Raw genomic sequence first — 20,708 nt, 5'->3', positions numbered from 1 at the left:
CCTAACCAGATGTGTTCATTATTGTAATTTAGATGAAGATCCAGGTAATTCCAAACCGTTCACTTAATGTCTTTCTTGTGCACACACACACACACATGACCAGCATTTCACAAAACAGGGGTTTAGGGACATTTCTGGGACCCTTCTCAATGGTCCGGCCCTAAGGTTGTTTAGCCATTAATCCTTTAATAGACCATCACAAGGTTTTTATTGTATTGACTTACTAAGGGTGGCAGTCAAATGGTTCTCATAACTGTCCCTGTGAAAACCGTTGTCCGGAAGTAAAGATAATCTGAAGAAAGGCACCTGTATTTAAGCAGGGATTCCAGTTGTGAAATATAGGGAGAAAAGAACCAGTCAGGACCTTCACATATCATTAAATCAGAACATACTATGAAGGAGCCAGCGCCACACTGTGTGACCCTAAGAATATGCCCATTCTCCCTTAAATTTAGGGGCAAATGCTCAGGGTGTCCAGGTATGATAGCAGATGAGCTGACATAGTAAGGTCCCTATACGTAAATCTTCAAGGAACAGTTTTTTAATACAATCCAATTACTCAGCTGTACGCTATGTTTTTTTAAAACTTTTTACTTTGGGTCCGTGTCCGTTCATATTAATGTTATCTTGTTACCGTTATTCGTATTAATTGATATTCACTGACTTACAGATCGTCGGCTTTTGATTTGCAATCCCAGATCGGTGGCCACAATTCCCTTAACCACTTTAATACATCGGCCGTCGGTTAAAGCTCCACTTCTGTACGTGAATATTCTTGCTCAGAACGCCGGAGCTAATCACATTAGAAGAGTTGTCCGCAGTTTTACAAATGAATTCACACCACCTTGAGCATTTACTTCTAGATACGTAAAGAACGGAAGAAGGGACTAGGAATGTCCTGACCTTGTCTTTCATACTAAATATGTCGCTGCGCCGTGATGTTCCTGCTGGATTCCAAGTTCTGCCTCCTGTAGCTGACATGTTTCATTACTTATGACAAATGAAGAATGTTTTCATCTGCTCGTTTAACTCGAATGTGACCTTCGTGTGAGCAAGAACAGCCCCAGAGGGGGTGGAATAATTGCCAGATTACCCCCTTGTTAAAAAGGCAACGTTTATGATACATAACGATGCGATTTGGGGGGAAACACTGGATCTGCTTACGTATATTAAAGAATTTTCTCCCACGATTACAGCTGTCAACCCCTTTTTTTTTTCAATGGAATCATTCTACGACAATGTAACATAATAAAATGTTACGGGAAGTGAGCGAAGACAGGTTGCTCCCTATGTTTATTCACACCAGTGTCATAGATGAATATGCAATGTATGTATTGTTGACTTGAGAATGACACATATTCTGTACATAGAATGTTGAACTCTAATTCATTCTTTACCACAATTCCCTGCAAGGGTTTTGTGTCTCTAGTGTATCCTCCGAAATAGCTTCAGTGTTCGATGTGACTTAGCGGTGAATAGAGAGTCAACACCGGGATGTAATATATGTCCTCTCTTTATTTTGAGCGCGGGATCGAGGTGTCGTGTACATATTCCCTAATCTATCAGACGGCACCTTGAGGAGCATTAATCCTTGCATAGTAATAAAAGGAAACCACATAGATCTGCTTCCATGATCCAATGTGTCGTCCCTTCTTAGATCATACATTATACAGACTGAATAAACCAAGATAATGGTGTTTACATATGAAATGATTATATTCTAACCAATATATAGATGTATCAGGAGCCTTCTTTATAATATACCATGGAAAAAGCCATCTAAGTTTTCAGGTCTCACAATCTGAATGATTACCCCCCCCCCCCCCATTCAGTTATCTTTCCCCTATTAAGTTGCTGATTGTTGCTCGTTGGCTCAGGAAGCCTTTGTAAGGTTGGGAGAGGAGAAGGGAGAGAACGACACGACTGTCACATTAAGACACATGTTTCAGCTTCCAAATTGACCCATGTTTCTAGGCTAAATATTTCAATTACGTGGATTGAGAAGCGCAATATATATAGAAAAGGTTACATTAATGTGTGTTAAAAGCTGTGAGCGTGAGTCTGAAACACTCATGAGATGATGTAGATCGTTCATCTCGATTGCGCATCCTCAGTGTTTATGATATCATCATTTTTAACACTCTTGCTTTAACTTTGAAACCTATGGCTAGTTTGTCCTCATGCATGATTTGTAATGTTTGGCTTAATACGTTGTGTTTGTTAGCTTAGTAATATCGCAATTTAGGTTGAAACTAGACAGAAGTTCATCAAGTTCCACCTTAGCGAAAATCTGCTGCAAGCCCATGTTTGTTTGTGTCTGAAATCAATGGTCTATAAGGTTGGGTGATTTAGAAGCGAATTAATTAATTGTAGTTTATTAACGATGTCCCCTTGTCTTGAGATCAAGGAGTTTACTGATTTAAGCAGGAGTTTGCAGGCATGTCGTAGTTCCAACTCCAACATTATGTCTTGTGGTGGACCAACCTTAGGTCAACTTCTCCTGCAAAGGAAGGTCCTGTATAATGCCTAGTGAAGTCTGTGAGATATCTTAAGTGTCTCCACTGATTAAGCCAAAAACTCCCGCTTTTAGTGAATATACCCATAAGAAGGGTTTTCTGCAACGTTGGGTTGGATGAGGTTGGATTCCCATTGTATGGATGAGCAGCTCTTCAAGAAACATATTCACGAGAGATAAGGATTATTATCTTTTATTTCTATAGCAATTTCCGAGGCGTTTCTTACAGTCCGTACATTCATTGGGTCCGACAAAACTAGGACTGACGGACTAAGACATTAAGTAAAGGGGGCTCGGCTCACAAGCTTACAATCTAGAACATGGGATTATCATTTTTTATTGCGACTGTTGATATCTGGGTATAATGCGGATAATAATAATATTTGTAAGGAATGCAAGGAAATTCACAAAAGCATACATGAGCGTATAACAATATTATTCTCCCAGACATAAATCTCGTCTCGTAACAATAAGAAAGTTTGTGCAGCCAAGCTGTCGGCAGACACCATTATTCTGACTGATTTACCTCTCACCTTTTATTATTGTGTTTACAGAAATGGCTGCCAGATACGTAGAGCGGTTTCTGCGGACGATATATTAACCTCGTAGTGATTTCAAACACTTAGCGGTATCAAGAAACATATTTACAGTTTCCTGGCGATAGGTGGAGGTCGTGAATTACGATGAGCGTTTATGACACCCTTTAAAGACTAACCATTCGAGTGACACTTTAAAGAGGGTGAATGCGTTTAAAGAGCCACATTAGGTCTTTTTATTGCATATAAAATTACAATTTATTATTAAATAAACCACCGGAGCATCTAGTATATGTCATCATCAGCAAGCCGATTTAAGGCGCAATACCCAGCTTATATGCCTTTAGCCGGAATCAACGCCGTGATCTTTTCCGGACTTTACAGCTGGTTTCTAATACAGTATTTTAGTCATTTTACTAATAATTGCTTGCTAGGAAGTGATTTATTGTTATATTTCATGAGAATTTAGTAAAAATCTTTCAATTCCATCCAAGCCAATTCCTCTATTAAAACCGGGCTCTAGCAAACCTCAATGAAACGCTCAAGTCCAAAAGTTATCGTGCAATCATTTCTAAAAACAGTGAGATTTCACCCAAAAAGGTCTGTTCTGTTCAAGCTCCTGTAAACCTATGCAGAAAGAGCCACACAATTTTTTTTTTTTAAATAAATTTTTTTTTTAAATTAGTAATATGAAATTAGGAAAACATGGAGACGGGAGTGATAAAAAATTTGCTTCTATCAATAATATTAAATAAACAATATATATATATATATATATACATATATGTATTATAGGCACACACAGTATATATACTATATATATATATATTTATATATTATATGCACACACAGTATATATACTATATATATATATATATATATATATATATATATATATATATATATATATATATATATATAAATATTGTATTTTCTGGACTACAAGAGAATAATGCATCTAACAATTCGCAGAAGTTATATTCCAAATATAAACCTAATAGCCATTATGTTACATTTTATAAGAAATAAGATTATTATATTTCTGATAAGTTTTGTGGGTGTTATCAAGTGCGTCTGACAAATATAATTCAATGTCTTCGCCGCATTAAAAACCTTTGAATAGCACACAAGGCCGGATATTGGAAAGCGGTACATGAAGTGCGATTGTACGGTTACTTATTTTATTGTTAACGATAAGTGTTAGGAATAGAACCCTCAATGCGCCGAAGCACTTAAAGCGTGACCTTGGCGTCTTCTATTTTTCCCCACTTGGAAAGTTATTAGTATTGGCGATAAATTGATATTAACTATCTTATACTCAGCGCAGACCTTTGACCGCATCTCTAATTTTATTTTATTTACAGAATAGATTTTATAAAGGAAGCAAATAAGAGAAATCAATACACTTTCCAAAGGCCCTTCTTTTCTTTCGATTATTTAATCTCTCGAGACAAGAGATTGGAACTTAAGGGGTAAAACACTAGTTATATTTAATTATTTATCTCATCTCATTTCGTTGAGATAAAAAAACCTGGCTCCTTTTGTCATTGTTTATTTTATTTTTTTTTTTTTGAGTTTTTTTTTGGTTGGACTGGCTTGTTCAAGTTAGGTGTTTTTAGCGTTACTATGAGAGTAGTTGATAGATAAACAGCCTCCCAGCAGAAGTGGTAGAGGGTAATATAGTGAGGGTATTAAACATGCGCGGGATAGACATACGGCTCCTGAATCTAAGACGAGACCAACGACTGATTAAGAAGGAAGAATGGGGAGACTAGATGGGCCGAAGGGTTCTTATCTGCTGGCAAATTCTGTTTCTATGTAGAAGACCCCATAGATATTTACCCAGCTCTACTTATTCTGCTTACTTAAATTGGCTTGGAGTATCCCTAAAAAAAGGATTTACACCAACTCTGACACCAAGCATGCTAAGGACTCACAGATTTTGTAGGAGTTCAGAGCACATCTTATATTTAACAAGAGCTACTTTTGGTTAAAGCATACCCACCAACACTTCAAGTGCCCAAAACAGGACACCTAGGTTGGGGGGCCAGGATTAAGACGTAAGTGGGCAGAAGCCACCTTACCGGTTAAAGGGGAATCTACATGGGACAGCAGGCAGTGCACAAAAACCGGGACTGTAGATGCAATGACATCATTTGACATCATTTTTACAACACACCTCTAATCCAATCGTGGAGTGTGTCGGTTCTCGACAGCTACCAAGCGGTAACCAATGAGCAACCAGAAACCCATGTGCTTCCTGTTGGGCACCCAATCTCTTTGTCTCCATGTCTTAGCGCGTACCCCGCGGGGGTGGAGAGTGTTTAAAGCGTCCTATAGCCAGCCTGAAAACCTAAGCAGCGCATGAATAAAACTCACCCTATAAATTATAATCAGAAGACAGAGGGAAACGTTACTCGTCACGACCTCCGTCTTCAGCTCCAGGTGTATCCAGCTTTCCACTATCGTGCAGATCCTAAGAATACAACGTCAGAAATAGTAATAGCAGCGATTGATTCAACTTACCTGCGGTCCGTACGCCCGGAAACATTCAATTATTCCTGTTTATCAAAGCGTTACAAAGTGTGTAATTGTCAAGATGTAAGAGGGTCCCGTGTGTTTGCTGGAAAATGTACATCCTGCGCTGAGAACGAAGCAATTCTAACAGCGAAAGAACAAAATTCTATATAGTTACGTATATTATCTGCTCATTGTGTGTGTATATATATATAATGTTCAATTCACACTTTACAGAAAAGAACATTATGTCCTTAAGCAGGCAGACGTTACAGATGGAAATGCATGTAAAAAAGGTTAGATTGCGAACGGTGGGTCTTGGTGCTGATAATCCAAAGGCCGCTGGATGCCAGTTATAAATAATAATCAGCAGAATTATATGTGCAGGAAAACGATCCTCCGTTCTGTCTGTTTTGCAATAAAATCACCGGTGTTTATACCTACGACATGTATATTGAAATGGAAGCAATATATTTCGATCGAGCCCTGGCCCCTAAAAGCTGGTCACCGCATCCGCCAGATGCATAATGGAGTCTTTCCGAGCGTTATCGAGATGCTTCGTATAAATATATATATATACAATATTTCTAAGGTGTTATGGAAATGTTTCTAATGTAAAAAAGACCAAACTGGTACCCAAGATGTAAACAGCGTGACCTAGATTTACCAAACACAGCATTTCTTTTTATTCCTTTTTTTTTTCTCGTTATACATTTATCTTTACGCATTTTTTATTTTTTTTAAAGTAAATTGATAGGAGGAAAAATATTAAGCTAGCAAAATGGCTTTTGAATTCTGTGACCCCCCCCCCATATGCGTTTGAAGTTTTGCACGCTATCTCTTTGCATGCGATATACTTAAGGCTGGCAGCTCCAACATTGGATCGATGAAGGCATGTCTACTAAGACCCCTGTAAGCATGTGGGGAAAGCCCCCCATTAATTTCAGTTGGAGCGCTTTGCTGCCCCCCCAGTTTGCAGCAGCTTCCCGTGAAGATAAGTGTTGTTGTTTGCATGTTGAGTGAATGCGTATGAAACGTCGGGCATCAGAAATGATCGGAATTCTCCCCTAGAAAGATTACACGTCACAAATGTATGGGTCAAAAGAAGGAAAGCTTTAACTTTGAACATGCCCCTCTTGGTAACGCATCATAGGGCGCCAAATGCGCATGAACTGTTACAATAGAGAATTATAATTGACGTACGGAGAGTATGATATCAATGAAATTCTGTTAGATGGGGTTTTTGATGGTCTATTTCATCGTCTATGCGGGTCACAGAGGCAAATGGCCCTTGTAGGGGTAAATAGCGATAATCTGCTGGCATTTAAAGAGTTAACCGGATACGATACGAAACGGTCGTGCCCGCTCCTTAACACCTGAATAGAGATGAATTAAGGGTTTCTTTAGTTACTGTAGATTAATTAAGGGTAGTAGAGTGGAACAGGGAGAATACGAAGGAAGGTGCAGATAGAAGATCTGGACCATTGTACTGCAGCTTCCCAACGCGTGGAGATAGCGGGTGCTAGCGCAGGAGCGGCGGCGGGATTTAACAGGGAGCCAGGCAGAAGATTAGGAGGTTTTATCACTTTTCTAAACCATTGATTTTTACAAGAGAGAGCTTAAGTAGAAAACTGCTGGAGGAGACATTTAAAGGCCAATAACTGCATCTGCGTCTTCATCGAATATATGGTTGGATCATATGCTGACAGTATTTTAGATATTATTGGTGTGCATGCTGTTTAACCCCGTCTGGGCAGCAGAGGAATCTACTGATCAGGTGGTTAAAAGGGATACTTTAATGTCCCTGACACCCCGACACCCCGACACCCCCTACTGTAAGGGATTGTATATTAATCCCTTAAAGACAACGGGTGGTCCTTAAACCCATTAATTAATGCATGTACGGGCTTTGTTGTGAAGGGGTTAAATTACTGTGTGGGTTTCCCTGGGAGTACTTAAATATGCATTCTGTCAGAATGAAAATTTTAAAAAATGAAGGATTTACCAGATAAAAAGCTGCTTGAAGCAGCCAATCAGTGGCAGCCAATCCATTAAAATTGAGGGAAGTGATTTCTGCGCTTGGGGGTCTAAACAGACGCCCACTCACAGCGTTGCCCGAGCCAGGGCTTGAGCCGTCTGGAGGTGAGGCTATCACCTGCAAGGATATGTGTTCAGCTGAACATATCTCCTGCACCGAATTTATCTGGGGGAGACAAATACAGTGTGGGGGCTTCTACCGGGTTAGAGGGGGTCTTATATGGTAGGAGTGCTTTCTTACCAACAATTAGCCAAAACTGGTGGCAATCGCAGGCATCAGAAGGAGTTACACTGCCATTCTGTTAATTTAGTGGGCGAACCAGAAGCCAACGGATAGGACTAGAAAACCAAATAAGACAGTCGGGGTAGACTCTTAACGGACAGAATAGTCCAAGAGCAGGTAATGAACATACAAGGAAGTGTCGTGTGTTTAAGTAAGTTGTAAACTGGCTGATTATGACACAATGGGTTTCACATAATGAGCCTGAAGAAGGGTCCAGCAGCCTCATAGCCCTTAATCTGTTGGGAAGCGCAAGACAAGGCAGCAGGCTAATGGTAAAGCCACCAGCGTCCCAGTTTGGCCAGACTGGGTTTAACGTCCCGGGTGGGAAGACAGAGCTAATGCTTGATCTTATATTTTGTTTGTAAGTCTGGGTGGGTCAGATGTCCCAATGTGGACCACACGTGGTCTGCTGCTTCATAGGGATGCTGCTGGCGCTCTTATGAACCATGGAATTGTATTGCGCGAGAGCCAAATTGTAGCAGAGATGAGTTCAGAAAATAAAGTATCTCTGACCGTGCATGAAGTGTAGGCTTAAGCATGCGGTAATTAAATTATAATCTGTAGATGAAGTGTAAAAACATCAATAATTAAAAGCATTACACGTATAGGAGTGCTGTAATATAGTCAGCCATTGTAATACCATTTACATTGAACCTGGTACAGGGCAGGAAAGCTGGGAATGCAGAATGCCGGCTCTGAATGCATATTTATAAGCGTTAACAGACACAATCCTTTTCAGAACTGTCTGGCTTTTATAATATGCCAACAATAAAAGAAGACAATGTCACAATAATAGCTTTATTTAAGAATATAAATCATATTTTAACCTTTCCAGTGCTGAGACAACACACTGTGCTAGAAATGGTAAAAATAAGGTATTTTCTAAATATCATCCCTCCCCACTGCTGCCCGCCCACCCCCCCCATTTACCCCTTAGGTGTGGGGTGTTTAAAGAACTGGTATCTCTGGTCAGGGTGCTAAGAACGTGAGATAATGGAAGATTAAAAAATGTCACATTTATGCAGTATAAGAACAGTTTGCATCGAAAATATACATGCTAATCTTTTATTAATACCTGGGAACTCTCAGGGTTTTTACCCCAATCCCAGGGCAGATTCTCAGATCACAACGGGCTATCAAAGGGTTAATATTCCAGCTCATTTAGACAGTTCCCAGGTATGCTGATAAGTCACGTCGTGCACACGCATGTCCAGAATTTATTCTACCCGTTCTGCCGTAAGAATTCAATGCGGATCTGTTTGAAGATGGTCCTAAGGAACGATTGGAAGTCGCTATTGAGCTCGGTAACGATTCGAGTCAATGTGCGGAGAGAAGATTTCTGCAATGTGTCTGTTTGCACTGACTGGTGCTGAATATTTAATGGGTATTTACAGCAAACAATTGGCTTTATTATAATTCGGCAAATGGGCAGCCATATTGCTTCTTGGAAACATTGTGTTTAATCAACAAACATTCCGATTTTATTGGATTAAAGAGCCAGTAGATGATTAGGGTCTAGTAAGTAAAGGTTCTTTGGGGCTATGAATAAAAAGTTTGAAAAATGTTCTTATCGCCATGGAAACCAATGGAATGTTCCTTAATGGAATGGAATGCAAAAATATATCAGGTGTCAATGTTGGTGGAATCTGGAAGTAGTATAATGACCTCCAGCATCCCCCCCCCCACTATGTTACCATCCACAGACACATTGAGGGTTAAATATAAACATGGTTTTGTCACTATAGCAACCAGGAATTTACCTGATTCATTGGATCACGCCAATATATTTTTTTGTGGTGATAAACATACCTGGAAACTTTCCGATGTAGGCTTCCCGGAGCTTCTATTATGATCATTTATTGTTTTATATAGCGCCATCATCTTCTGCAGCGCTGTACAATAGGTAGACAGGACATGACAAGTAGTATATAACATAACAATTGGACTTAAAGAAACAAGGTGGGGACGGCCTTGCTCAAAGAGCTTACACTCTAGAAGCATTCTAGAACCTTCTGAAGGAGTGGCTTAGTGAGTGAGTGCCCACTCAATTCTAGCTGCTACCAGGGCAGGGCTAGCCCCAGTGAGTATATCACATGCATGGAGCACACATCTCCTGCGTGGCATGTAGTTGGCGGGCAGTGGACGGGGCAAATGCATATAGGGGGGTATTAAAGAGACCACACAGTTATCATACGCATTAAAGATGTCTAGAGTGTCCCTTTAATAGGCAACCAATGCACATTTATAAAATAAAATATTGGTTTGCAAGCTTGTTGGTTGTATCTGACGTGTGTTATATAAGCTACGTGATTTTAGATTTAGGTTGGCATATATTCAATCTGTATTTCTAATTAGTGTAAACTAAATCTCAGCGGTTAGAGAGTTGAAGGAATTATCTAGCGGTATATGGACAGATCTGCAGCTCCTGACACATCTGTATAAATTAATTTGATTTCTGAAATGAATTTCCACAGGTTCAAAGACTAAATTTACCCAGAACAATATAACTGGTAAATACACATCTTTTTCCTGCCATATGCGGTTTAAACATAGACATTTAATCTTTCTGACTGCTCTTTGCACTCTGCATGGATTAGACGGACTTGGCTGGTAATATCCCCAATATCAATATAATATAAAATATAATTACTGCTACATTTTGGAAACATTTTCCTTAGACTCTTCCTTTTATCTGCAAATTAGTCTCAAAGTGGGCAGCTATATAAAATTATAGAGACTTCAGTTATGAGAATCCAGCATTATTTTCTGAGAACACAGTGTATCTACTGAGTATTTACTTTTTAATTCATTATGCACTAATTGGTGTTAGACTGGGGCAATTATTATGAATTATGACCCTCAAAAATTGGGGGTACGAGCCCAGGCTCAGAAACCATATACAATGTCAAGCAGCAGCTGCTAAAGCAGACAGGTGGTTAGCATCCATTTGAAAGGGCATCGATATCTTTATAAGGTCTGGTTTCTGATTAAGTTGAAACAAGTACATAGAAAAACTACAAAAACAATATTATAAGGGGGATCAGATATTTCAACTATGATGCACAAATAGCTAAATAGGATTTATTTACTCTGGAAAAGAACCAACTAAGGGAATACCATATCACCTTGCACAAATACAACAGGATAATCTTCACTCCACAGAGCAAGAGACAACTTATTATGATAAGCAGAGTCACAGTTCTGACTTTTGCGGGCAGTGGGGATCAAGGGACTGTTGTGGAGATCCTCTGATCTGCCTTGACAGGCCCTGGGAGCTGTAAAAATCAATGAAGGTCTGAGCAATCACAGCACAGAGCTCCAATGCTGCCTCCTTGTTATGCTCTGCAACACAAGCTTAGGGAGAGCGGACAATAATTAAAGGGAACTAGAATTAAATGTGGAAAATGTAAAATACAACGCTTTAAAATACGTAAAGTAGAATGTCTTTCACAGTAAGGACCCTAAAGCTGTGGTGTAACACTCAGCTGGACAAGGAGCTACCACTGGATTGTTTCTTTAGCGCCCAGAAGAGGAAAAACACTTTTTGTTTGGGGAAACCCATGGGAAACCATGGCTTGAAGAATTGCCTTCCCCTCTTAGCAATAAAAAGGTTATTTCCTTCTAGGGTGCAGGGAATTTTATTGAAAGCGGGAATGTTATTAAACAACAATTGCTCAACTTTCAGATCAAGACAATATATTTTTGTTAAGTATTCAGGGGGGTATACATGTGACTTTGCTAACTATGTTTAACTATGGTTAAAATCAAATTGTTTACTACATCAGCTTCGAGTAACAGTCGGTGACTGCCTAACAGCGGTTAGTAAGTAAGCAGTATGGTGCTGTAAACCACTTTGTTGGGGGGTGGGGGGTAGGTTAAATTTTCACCTATAGGTTGTGCTATTTAATTGGCAAGGAAATGTATAAGTTAAAAGGTAGTTACATTTTAATTCCCCCAATTTCTCACTAGTAGTGCAGGGTTACATGTCATGATGTTACGAGACCCCTGTGAGCACCCGTCTGGATATGGTAGAATGGACAGTGTGGCCACTGCTAAAATGGGTCAGTGGCGAAGATGCATTCTGCCCTAGGTCGATTAGTCCTAGGGGGCGGCAGTCCCTCTGACGCTAAACCTTTGTGTCACTGCTCAGTGAGGACTTTTACCATTGAGGGGGTTCGTTAGCTGTAATATCTAAAGCAATGAGGGGATGCCTCTAGGGATTTGCCTAATTTTCCCAGTAGATAATCCAGCTCTGGGTAGTACTGTTTTATCTTGGTTGTCATGTCTTTAACACAACACAGTATATAAACAAAGCAATTTTATGGTTTTCGACATACGGTACCATTTCTCCACGGAGAAGAGAATAATATTCCACGGGAAGCACCTAATATTTGTGAGTAGGAGCCGGCAGTCATAGAAAAAAGATTTACTGTTCTCTTCTCTGAATAGTCGGTACTGGGTACATTTCCTCAATTTCATGGTCATTAATTTTTGTACGGTCTCCTATGTCTCCTTTTTTTTCTGTTATAATTTACTTTCTGAAATGTAATATTGAATTTTTTTATTGCTAATTCTCAGCCCAGCTGTTTTTTTATCTTCTTGTAAATCACTGTATGCTGTGCATATTATTATTATTATATCATATACATGCTATGGAGACGTACTCATATGTATGTATCTACAAACATTGTAACATTGTTATGGGACAGAAATGCCCTTAAGGACGCAAGGGGTTGGTCAGTGATCCTTAGCACCACTTCTAGGGTAAAAAGTAAGCATGAAATGGATCCAGCACAGGCTGAAGTGAATATATTTGGGTAACAGGTCAGCAGCGGCAGGTGAAACAAAATGGATAAAACTGAAAGTAAATGGTTGCTTTTTCTAAATACTAACCAAACATTTAAATGTTAAAAGGTGACTTCCCTGCTCAGTACAAGCTCTGCGCGTAGCAAAACAAGATTATAAAAGCAGTGTTTCATACTTCCCAACAGTCACGTTTTTAGAGGGGGGAGTCCACATTTCTGGCCATTGCCCTGCTGTTCAGCAGGACAGTAGGGATCATGGACCTGTTTGGGGAGATCCTCTGATCTCCCCAGATAGGGCCAAGGAGCTGCAAAATGAGCACGTGAGCGTAAGAACACGGAGCAATGGGAGAAGGTGTCTTATCTGGAGAACAAGCGGCACCGGGACACATCCATGGCGGCCGCAACTTACAGAACCTAAAGGATCTGCTGCTAACGTCTCGGTGCCGGATACCACAACGCAGCTTCAGAGGTCTAGTGGAGTCCATGCCTCGATGGGTCAAAGGTGGGACCGACACAATATTATGCAGGTGATCATGCTATGGCTGTTTGGTATATATATATATTTACACATATAAGCACACACACTATACTTAGGATTTGGTTGGCCCAACAAATATATAAACCTTTGTTTGCAGTGCTTCTGATTCAATTTACAGATAATGTTTTATACCCAAGGTGCCTGTGTCTCGTGGAAGCATGCTAGACTGCATTTATTCTTTTTTTTTAATCTGGAATGAAAGAACAGAAATATAATGCGACTCGTCGATGTCATATATCGGGTACTGGAGGCGCATTAGCCAAACACAGACAGAGTAAGGAAAGTTTTCTAGCAGAGGATGTTCTTTTGTTCCTTTCCGAAATACGATATTTGTAAACCATATAAAGAAAGATATTAGATGAGGGATCACAAAGCTTCAAAGTTACTGATCTCACGCGGGTCTGCGGGATTTGCCGTTAGCTCTGTGGATTTTCCAGACATTATTTCATAAGCTGAGCTGGAAATTGTTCTGCGACTTTTCCTCCTTTCAGGATTTCGTCTTGCGGGGGACATTATCTGCGAGACTGATTTAGAAACAATGTGACAATATAATTTCCTGTTCAAAGAGTGAACGTCTGATCTTGAAGCCTTGAGGTCTACGTGGAGGATCTATGACAAGCAGTAGGCTGACTGTCATAGGAGTTGTAGTTTAGTAATACCTAGAGAAACATCTAGGCGTTCTCCATCCCCTGTGCACCCACACATATATATATATATTATATAGAATATTCTTGCATATGCTAAAGAGGTAGACTAGGTGGGCCGAATGGTTCTTATATCACCCAATGAAGGCAGGAGATAGCGGGAAACAATAACTTGATTGGTTTCCAGCACATAGCGGTCAGACTTGGCGCAAGTGGTGGACCCCCATACAGACATTATGCTGGCATACGTGCCTCTCTCTCTCTTACTATTGGGGCTTTTAGGGCTGTAGAACCTTGTGATACCCAGCAAACATTCCGAGCTCCTAGAACAAGAGGGGTATCGGGGAGGAAAGAGGGACATCGGGATTTGGTGCCAAGGGAGGGACTGGCCCTACTAAACAGGGCCACATAAAGTGTCATTCTCGGGGTTGTATATTCTCACTGCCCTGTCCTGGGTAGGGTAACTACGGCCAGTGCTCCCCCAGCCTAAAGGAGTCATCATCTCCCCTTAAACACCTGTGCTTTGCAGCTAAGGCACCCGAAAGAATAAAGGGAATGCGAGCTAATCGAGAGTGTTGGTTGATATAATAATCTAATGCTAGCGAGTACGCTTAACACCCACCGTGTAAACACGATAATGCATAACACAACGCGGACTTAGAAATGCAATTAGCCATTTATCTGAAAGTGCGTACGCTGCCCACTTTAACAAACCTTTTGAAGGAGAGCGCTGTGTGTTCAGCTGTAATTGGTACCGCGTTGATTAATTTAAGGAATTGATTCATTATATCATTTATACAGACGGGTCTCGGTTTCGTTGTGTTTGGCTGGTGGAAAATAGGCGACAAGTCTTTAAAATGAAGTGCTTCGCATATTAAAAATGGAATCTGCATATTTTAAAGGAACAGTCATGTCGTTCTGATTGGCGGTATTGCTCATTATAAAATGTGTGATAAATAAAGCCCCTCCCAGCATCTAAGCTCCTCCCTATGCTTACTCTGTGGGTCACCGCCCGCTGCGTTCAGTCCCTTGTCCCAATAAAGTTTGCCTGTTTTGAAGTGTTGTATTTTCATAGTGTACATTTTCCACCTTTAATTCCAGGCGTTCCCTTTAATTATTTTCCACTCTCCCTAAGATTTTGTTGGTTTGCAGGATAACCTCTAACCACCGAATGGGAACTGTGTATTTCCCCCCAAATTCCAGGTGTCCGGATCAAGACCCCTTTATTTATTGGGGTGTGGCTAGATGCAGGAAGGGGTGGGATTTAAGGCGAGGCGTGAGGACGCCACCCAGGCCACCAAACCACCCACCATACCCAAAGAGCTACCTTGCGGTGCTCAGCTCCAGAGTGTCGGAGGGTGGCAGCGTGGGAGCTGCAGTGGAGCTCTCTGCTGCGATTGCTCAGACCTTCACTGATTTTACAGCTCCCTGGGCCGGCCAAGGGGGATACGAGGATCTCCACAACCGGCCCTTGAGCCCCATTCCACACAAAAACAGGACAGGACACCTGGTATGGATACACTTCTGGCACGCAAAGAGTTAACTTCAAAGCCCAGCATTGGAACTGTTGGAAGCCATTCATTTGTCAATAAGAAAACTTCCGGATAGCACAACCTGCCGCAAACATCTTTTCTTTGTGCCGAAGCCTCCAATGTAATTGTTTTCAGCGCAGCCGAATAGCCCGCTGTCCGCGTCTGCGCTCTCGGGGCCGGCGGAAAACCCAAAGAAAAACACTCATTGGATTTAAACGAATCTTGAGTGCTTTAGGTTGGCTTTGTGTGTAATAAGCGAAGCTCAGCGATGCCTGGATGTATAAATTTTATGGATTAGCTAATAACCGGAGGCTTTAATATGCACTTTTCTGTTTGTCCTTTAACCCCTTCACTACCAAGAAATACCATGAATAATACCCAGTCCCCCTAGGGAGAAAGATCAGGTTTCCAAATTCTTTCAATGCCAGTAGAATGAGATGCCAATCTCAAACGTATGTTAATATATACATATTTTTGTATTATTATTATTATTGCAGCCGGGAAGTAATTAAATGAGACTCGTTTTCTAACACGGCGACTAATGAATGCACGCCAAATGCACTCCAAAAAACAAACTATTTTGGGACTAGATTTTAATATCTCAATCGCTTTGTTTTTAGTGCCACAAACAAGAATATTGGCTACTGGAGGTGCTTCATGCAATGAACATATTTTGCAGGTAAATGTTTTCATCTTAATATTGTACAATTTCATATTTTTTTTTTATATGGCTGTATAATGTGACGGAATCCCCGATATTTATGCCGCAGGTGTTTTTTGGATGGTATTCGCTGGGTATGCGCTGGATTCTTGCTTTGTTTTAAACCTAGTAAGAGGTGCAATTCCTCTTCTTTCCCGTAAAGCAAAAACCTCATAAGAATAAATAATAGGAATAATTGCCCATTATTTATTTCCGTAACATGTCCCTGTATATTAACCCTTCAAACATGGCGGATACCTTGAAAGATACTTATTTTCTGCTATCTCTTGCAGGTATTGTCGGATGTCTTCAATGCTCCCGTGTACACAATCGCCACGGCTAACTCTGCCTGCTTAGGAAGCGCGTATCGAGCGGCCCACGGTAAAGAACTTTATGAAATATCACGGAAAAGTCTTCATGCTGTCACTTTCCCCTGCAGCGTGTAAATTACTTGATAAACCCGCCGCACTGGGAGACTTGAGCGCTTTGTTCATACCGTGCGGTATTTATGTTGCTGCAGGAAATCTTCAATCTCCCATAGATGACAGCAGCACAAGAACGAGGTTATTAGCCCCAAACAAATGACGCGGGGTACGGGTGAGTCGAGGATGCGGAGCTGTAGCCCTTATTAGACCGTCATGCATTATGTATGTACAAACACAGATCGTATTTAAAGGGTAGAGTCTAACCTTTACAGCTATAGGGGGAGACTCTATTAATGACTATAAGGTGAGGTCAGTGGCAGAATGTGGCGAAGCTTGCATGTCTAATCAGCTTGCTGTCCTTAAATTACCTTCATACTCCACACTCCAGTCTGAGGAAGGTTGTTTGAACCAATCAGAGACAATCAGCAGCTTAACAATATAATTTAATGGGGAGGAATAATCACATGGACCCTGAGAACAATAAGTTAAGATGACATAGAGAAGGATTCCGTTAGAAAATATTGCTGTTTTTTTAATCTGTAACCAGCTTTACATCAAAGATACTGTTCCACGTAGACAAAAACATTCATTGATGTCTCCAGTATGTAGCCAAAAAACCGTAGAACATCTGACATGTAGATCCTTCCTGTGAACACAGAGACGTTTAAGGATTTTTTTCAGTTTCTATGGCAACAACCTATCAGCACTTGCTTTTGTGTCACCTGACGAGTATTCCATCACACAATTTTAGAATGAGGTTAAAAAGAAGGAAGTGTCTTCTTCAGATTGATTTTCTTGGAGATCATGAATGTTTGCAGTTCTGCATTCCTGATCCCAATGTATGTGTGTGATAAGGCAGCCTGAACAAGGGTTCAGGGATTCACTCACTGTTAAGTGTAAGCAGTCCTTGCACAGAGCGCTGCAGCAAACCAGGACTGTGTTTAGAAATCAGGACTCTCCTACAAACATCGGAACTGTTGGGGGGTACGCCGATCTACTGTGTGCTAGCAGGACAATCTCCCAGCAGATGCAAAAATCTCAAGGGATAGATTTTTTAAGGACATAATAGTACGTCCCGATGCCCCAACGTGTTACAGAACGAGAAGTCTACCTCTGAGATTTTCTTTTCTACAGTCAAAGGATTAGCTGGCACAACATGTCAGTCCGTGCTAATTAATTTATCTTCAGTGGAATCTTTATTAAGGTTCCCAAGGACTTCTCACCGTGTATTCCCATCCTATATCTTCCGAACAATCGTCTTTGTTAAACGCTAATAAAACGATTTTATGAAATAGAGATTGAAACGCGCTGAACAATGTGTGTATCGGATTCCATTGGAAAATTGTGATTAATTGTCCTTGGAGGAATGCGGTGACCTTGGCTTGGCTTTGTCAATATTTGCTTCTCTCGGTTAATCAATCTTCTATCGGAACAATATTTAAAAAGTGATTGAGCAGGGTTAACCGTTTTAGAGCTTTCCGTTCCTGCTTTGTGTGTTACGGACATGGTTAGTGCTAAAAAGCCTGAACCACAAAGTCAGCCATCTGTAAGAAAAACATAGAATTTGATGGCAAATAAGACCCCGTCGGCCCGTCTACTTTTCCTGCTGTAAAGACTCAAAGCTTGATCGGTCCTTGGTCTCGGCTTTAGATTCAGGAGCCGTATGCAGTTGGCAAAGTAAAACCACAGATAGAATATAATCTCTTCTAGATAAACACCAGGGGCATTATACCTCTAATTTTTGCCTGTAAATGTGAGGGTATGTTGAGGAAGCCAGCACCCTAGAAGCCTGGTGAAATCAGCAGAAACATTTTATTGGTTGCTATGGTGATAAGACTTTTTAAATTTGGCACCAGAATCGCTCGAATCCATAGTGTGTTTCGAGATATTTGCATTATTTTTCTGTCCACATCCCTTCTTTTACGGATTAGACACATTTAGATCACTAAAATCAATGCAGAAGCCAAGGACAGGCCAGAAGGTAGTTCAGGGATTTTGTTTCGGACACTCGGCAAGCAGGACACTTATTTAGGTTTCATGAAGGAGGCAAATGGTTTGATGCCATCCGCGTCATCTGCCATCGGTACTCTGACCACGTGGCACTTCTAAGCGCACCTTTTTGCTGACGCCTTGCCCAGTAGTGTTTGGGGCTCTGGGTCCCTGAGGTATTACCCTTACCCCGGTGTCCGTATACCCCGACCCTACAGCAGACATAAGTGTCCTCGCCAATCGGGACTTACCTGCGGGCCAACCACCTGCTGGGATTAGAATCAGTGCTGTCAGCGGAGGCGTTGCTTCATGTACGGGGTAACGAATTGTCAAGGAATATGTGAGCCAGGTTCTCCCGCGCCTCTGTCCGGCTGGCCAACTCATGGTATAATGAGAGTTCAAAAGTTTGGGGTCACTCAGCTTTTTTCATGGAAAACAAAGACATTTCTGGCTGTAACATAATTACAAAAGGGTTTTCTAATCATCAATTAGCCTTTATAACTTAAATTTGGATCAGCGAACACAACGTGCCATTGGAACACAGGAGTGATGGGAGTGATAAAGGGCCATTGGAACCCGGGAGTGATGGGAGTGACAAAGGGCCATTGAAACACAGGAGTGATGGGAGTGATAAAGAAGGGCCATTGGAACACAGGAGTGATGGGAGTGATAAAGGGCCATTGGAACACAGGAGGGATGGGAGTGATACAGGGTAATTCACAATTCCAAAATAATGCCCCAGCGGGGACAAGGGTAAGTTACAACTAAAAACAAACCAATCCCGTTCCCGGGATCAAAAATACCCTTATTATTACCCCACCCTAAAACATAACTTTTCATAACTTTTATTAATATGCTTGTTAAAAGGTTTGTTTATACAGGGTCATTGGAACACAGGAGTGATGGGAGTGATAAAGGGCCATTGGAACACAGGAGTGATGGGAGTGATAAAGGGCCATTGGAACACATTAGTGATGGGAGTGATAAAGGGCCATTGGAACACAGGAGTGATGGGAGTGATAAAGGGCCATTGGAACACAGGAGTGATGGGAGTGATAAAGGGCCATTGGAACACAGGAGTGATGGGAGTGATAAAGGGCCTCTGTACGCCTATGAAGAGATTCCATTAAACATCAGCCCTTTCTAGCTACAATAATCATTTACAGCATTAACTCTGTCTACGCTGAATTCCTGATCCACTTCATGTTATTTTAATGGACAAAATTTGCTTTTTCTCTTAAAAACCCCAACTTTTTTACCACTAGTTTATGTGTAAATACAAATTCTGATGTCACATGTAACAGAGGTGCATTCATCAGGATAATGCCTCCTCTTTTACCAAGATGTCTCTTATGTATAACCGACCTGTTCAGGGACGAGGTTTAACGCGCCTGGTGCGGAGGAACACAGTAACACAACCTGACACCCGACACAATCCGGGTCACCCGAACACACCTTATCAGAAATCAGAGAGTTCCGTAAAGAATGTTCTAAACGCAGCTTCTCCTTCCGAGATGCCTCACTACAGAGCTGAGCTTCTACACGCCGTCTCCTCCAAATCGCTCTACGGGTTGCTAGGAAACCCAGACATTTATTCATATTTATTAATCGCCATTGTTTGGTTACAAGCGATCCTGATATTTTGATGTACAAAATCTAAAAAAAAAAGGCGAAAATAATATCTGCCAACAGAATTGTTTGGCTTCGGGATATTTTACAACTTAAAAAAAAAAATGTTTTTTTCCCTGCAGAAGAATAGATTTGACATAATCATTTATTTGTAAAATAATCCTCAGGATTTAAAAATCATTAAAAAAAATCATCTTGGGTTTTATAGAAAAAGAAAGGAGAGGGATTTGATGGCGTTAAAATTAACTGAATTAACCTGTTGAGTGAATTTCTAAAATATTTTTTTGCATTAATAAGATTTTTTAAGCTTCTTTTAAAATTCTGTCTAACCAACTAATCAAGCTGCCCCATATTATCTCTGTCCTTGATGGATAACACACCTTACGCCATATCCGTTAAGGTTGTTAACCCTGTTAAACCAGTTATAACTGATATCATAAATATATATTTATATATATATATATAAAGATGTGCACTCTAAGGAGCTCTTGAATCTAGATTATGACAGTTGCCCTGATCTCTTATGTCTCTTATGTGGTTTCTAAAAGAAAATACACA

The 20,708-nt window shown here is 40.7% G+C and overlaps 1 protein-coding gene across 1 annotated transcript in view; it reads left to right on the top strand.

Annotated features, from left to right (window-relative positions):
- The window catches only part of XYLB (xylulokinase), a 62,434-nt gene that overhangs the window by 37,054 nt on the left and 4,672 nt on the right, over nt 1–20,708 (top strand). The window contains exons 16-17 of the mRNA XM_053466006.1: nt 16,028–16,086; nt 16,401–16,488. Coding sequence (XP_053321981.1) covers nt 16,028–16,086; nt 16,401–16,488 — 147 coding nt within the window. The remainder of the gene's footprint in view (nt 1–16,027; nt 16,087–16,400; nt 16,489–20,708) is intronic.

This window comes from Spea bombifrons, chromosome 5, assembly GCF_027358695.1.
Source record: "Spea bombifrons isolate aSpeBom1 chromosome 5, aSpeBom1.2.pri, whole genome shotgun sequence".
Classification (NCBI taxonomy): Eukaryota; Metazoa; Chordata; class Amphibia; order Anura; family Pelobatidae; genus Spea; species Spea bombifrons.
The sequence above is the reverse complement of the archived record's forward strand: the minus strand, read 5'-3'. Positions and strand labels throughout refer to the sequence as shown.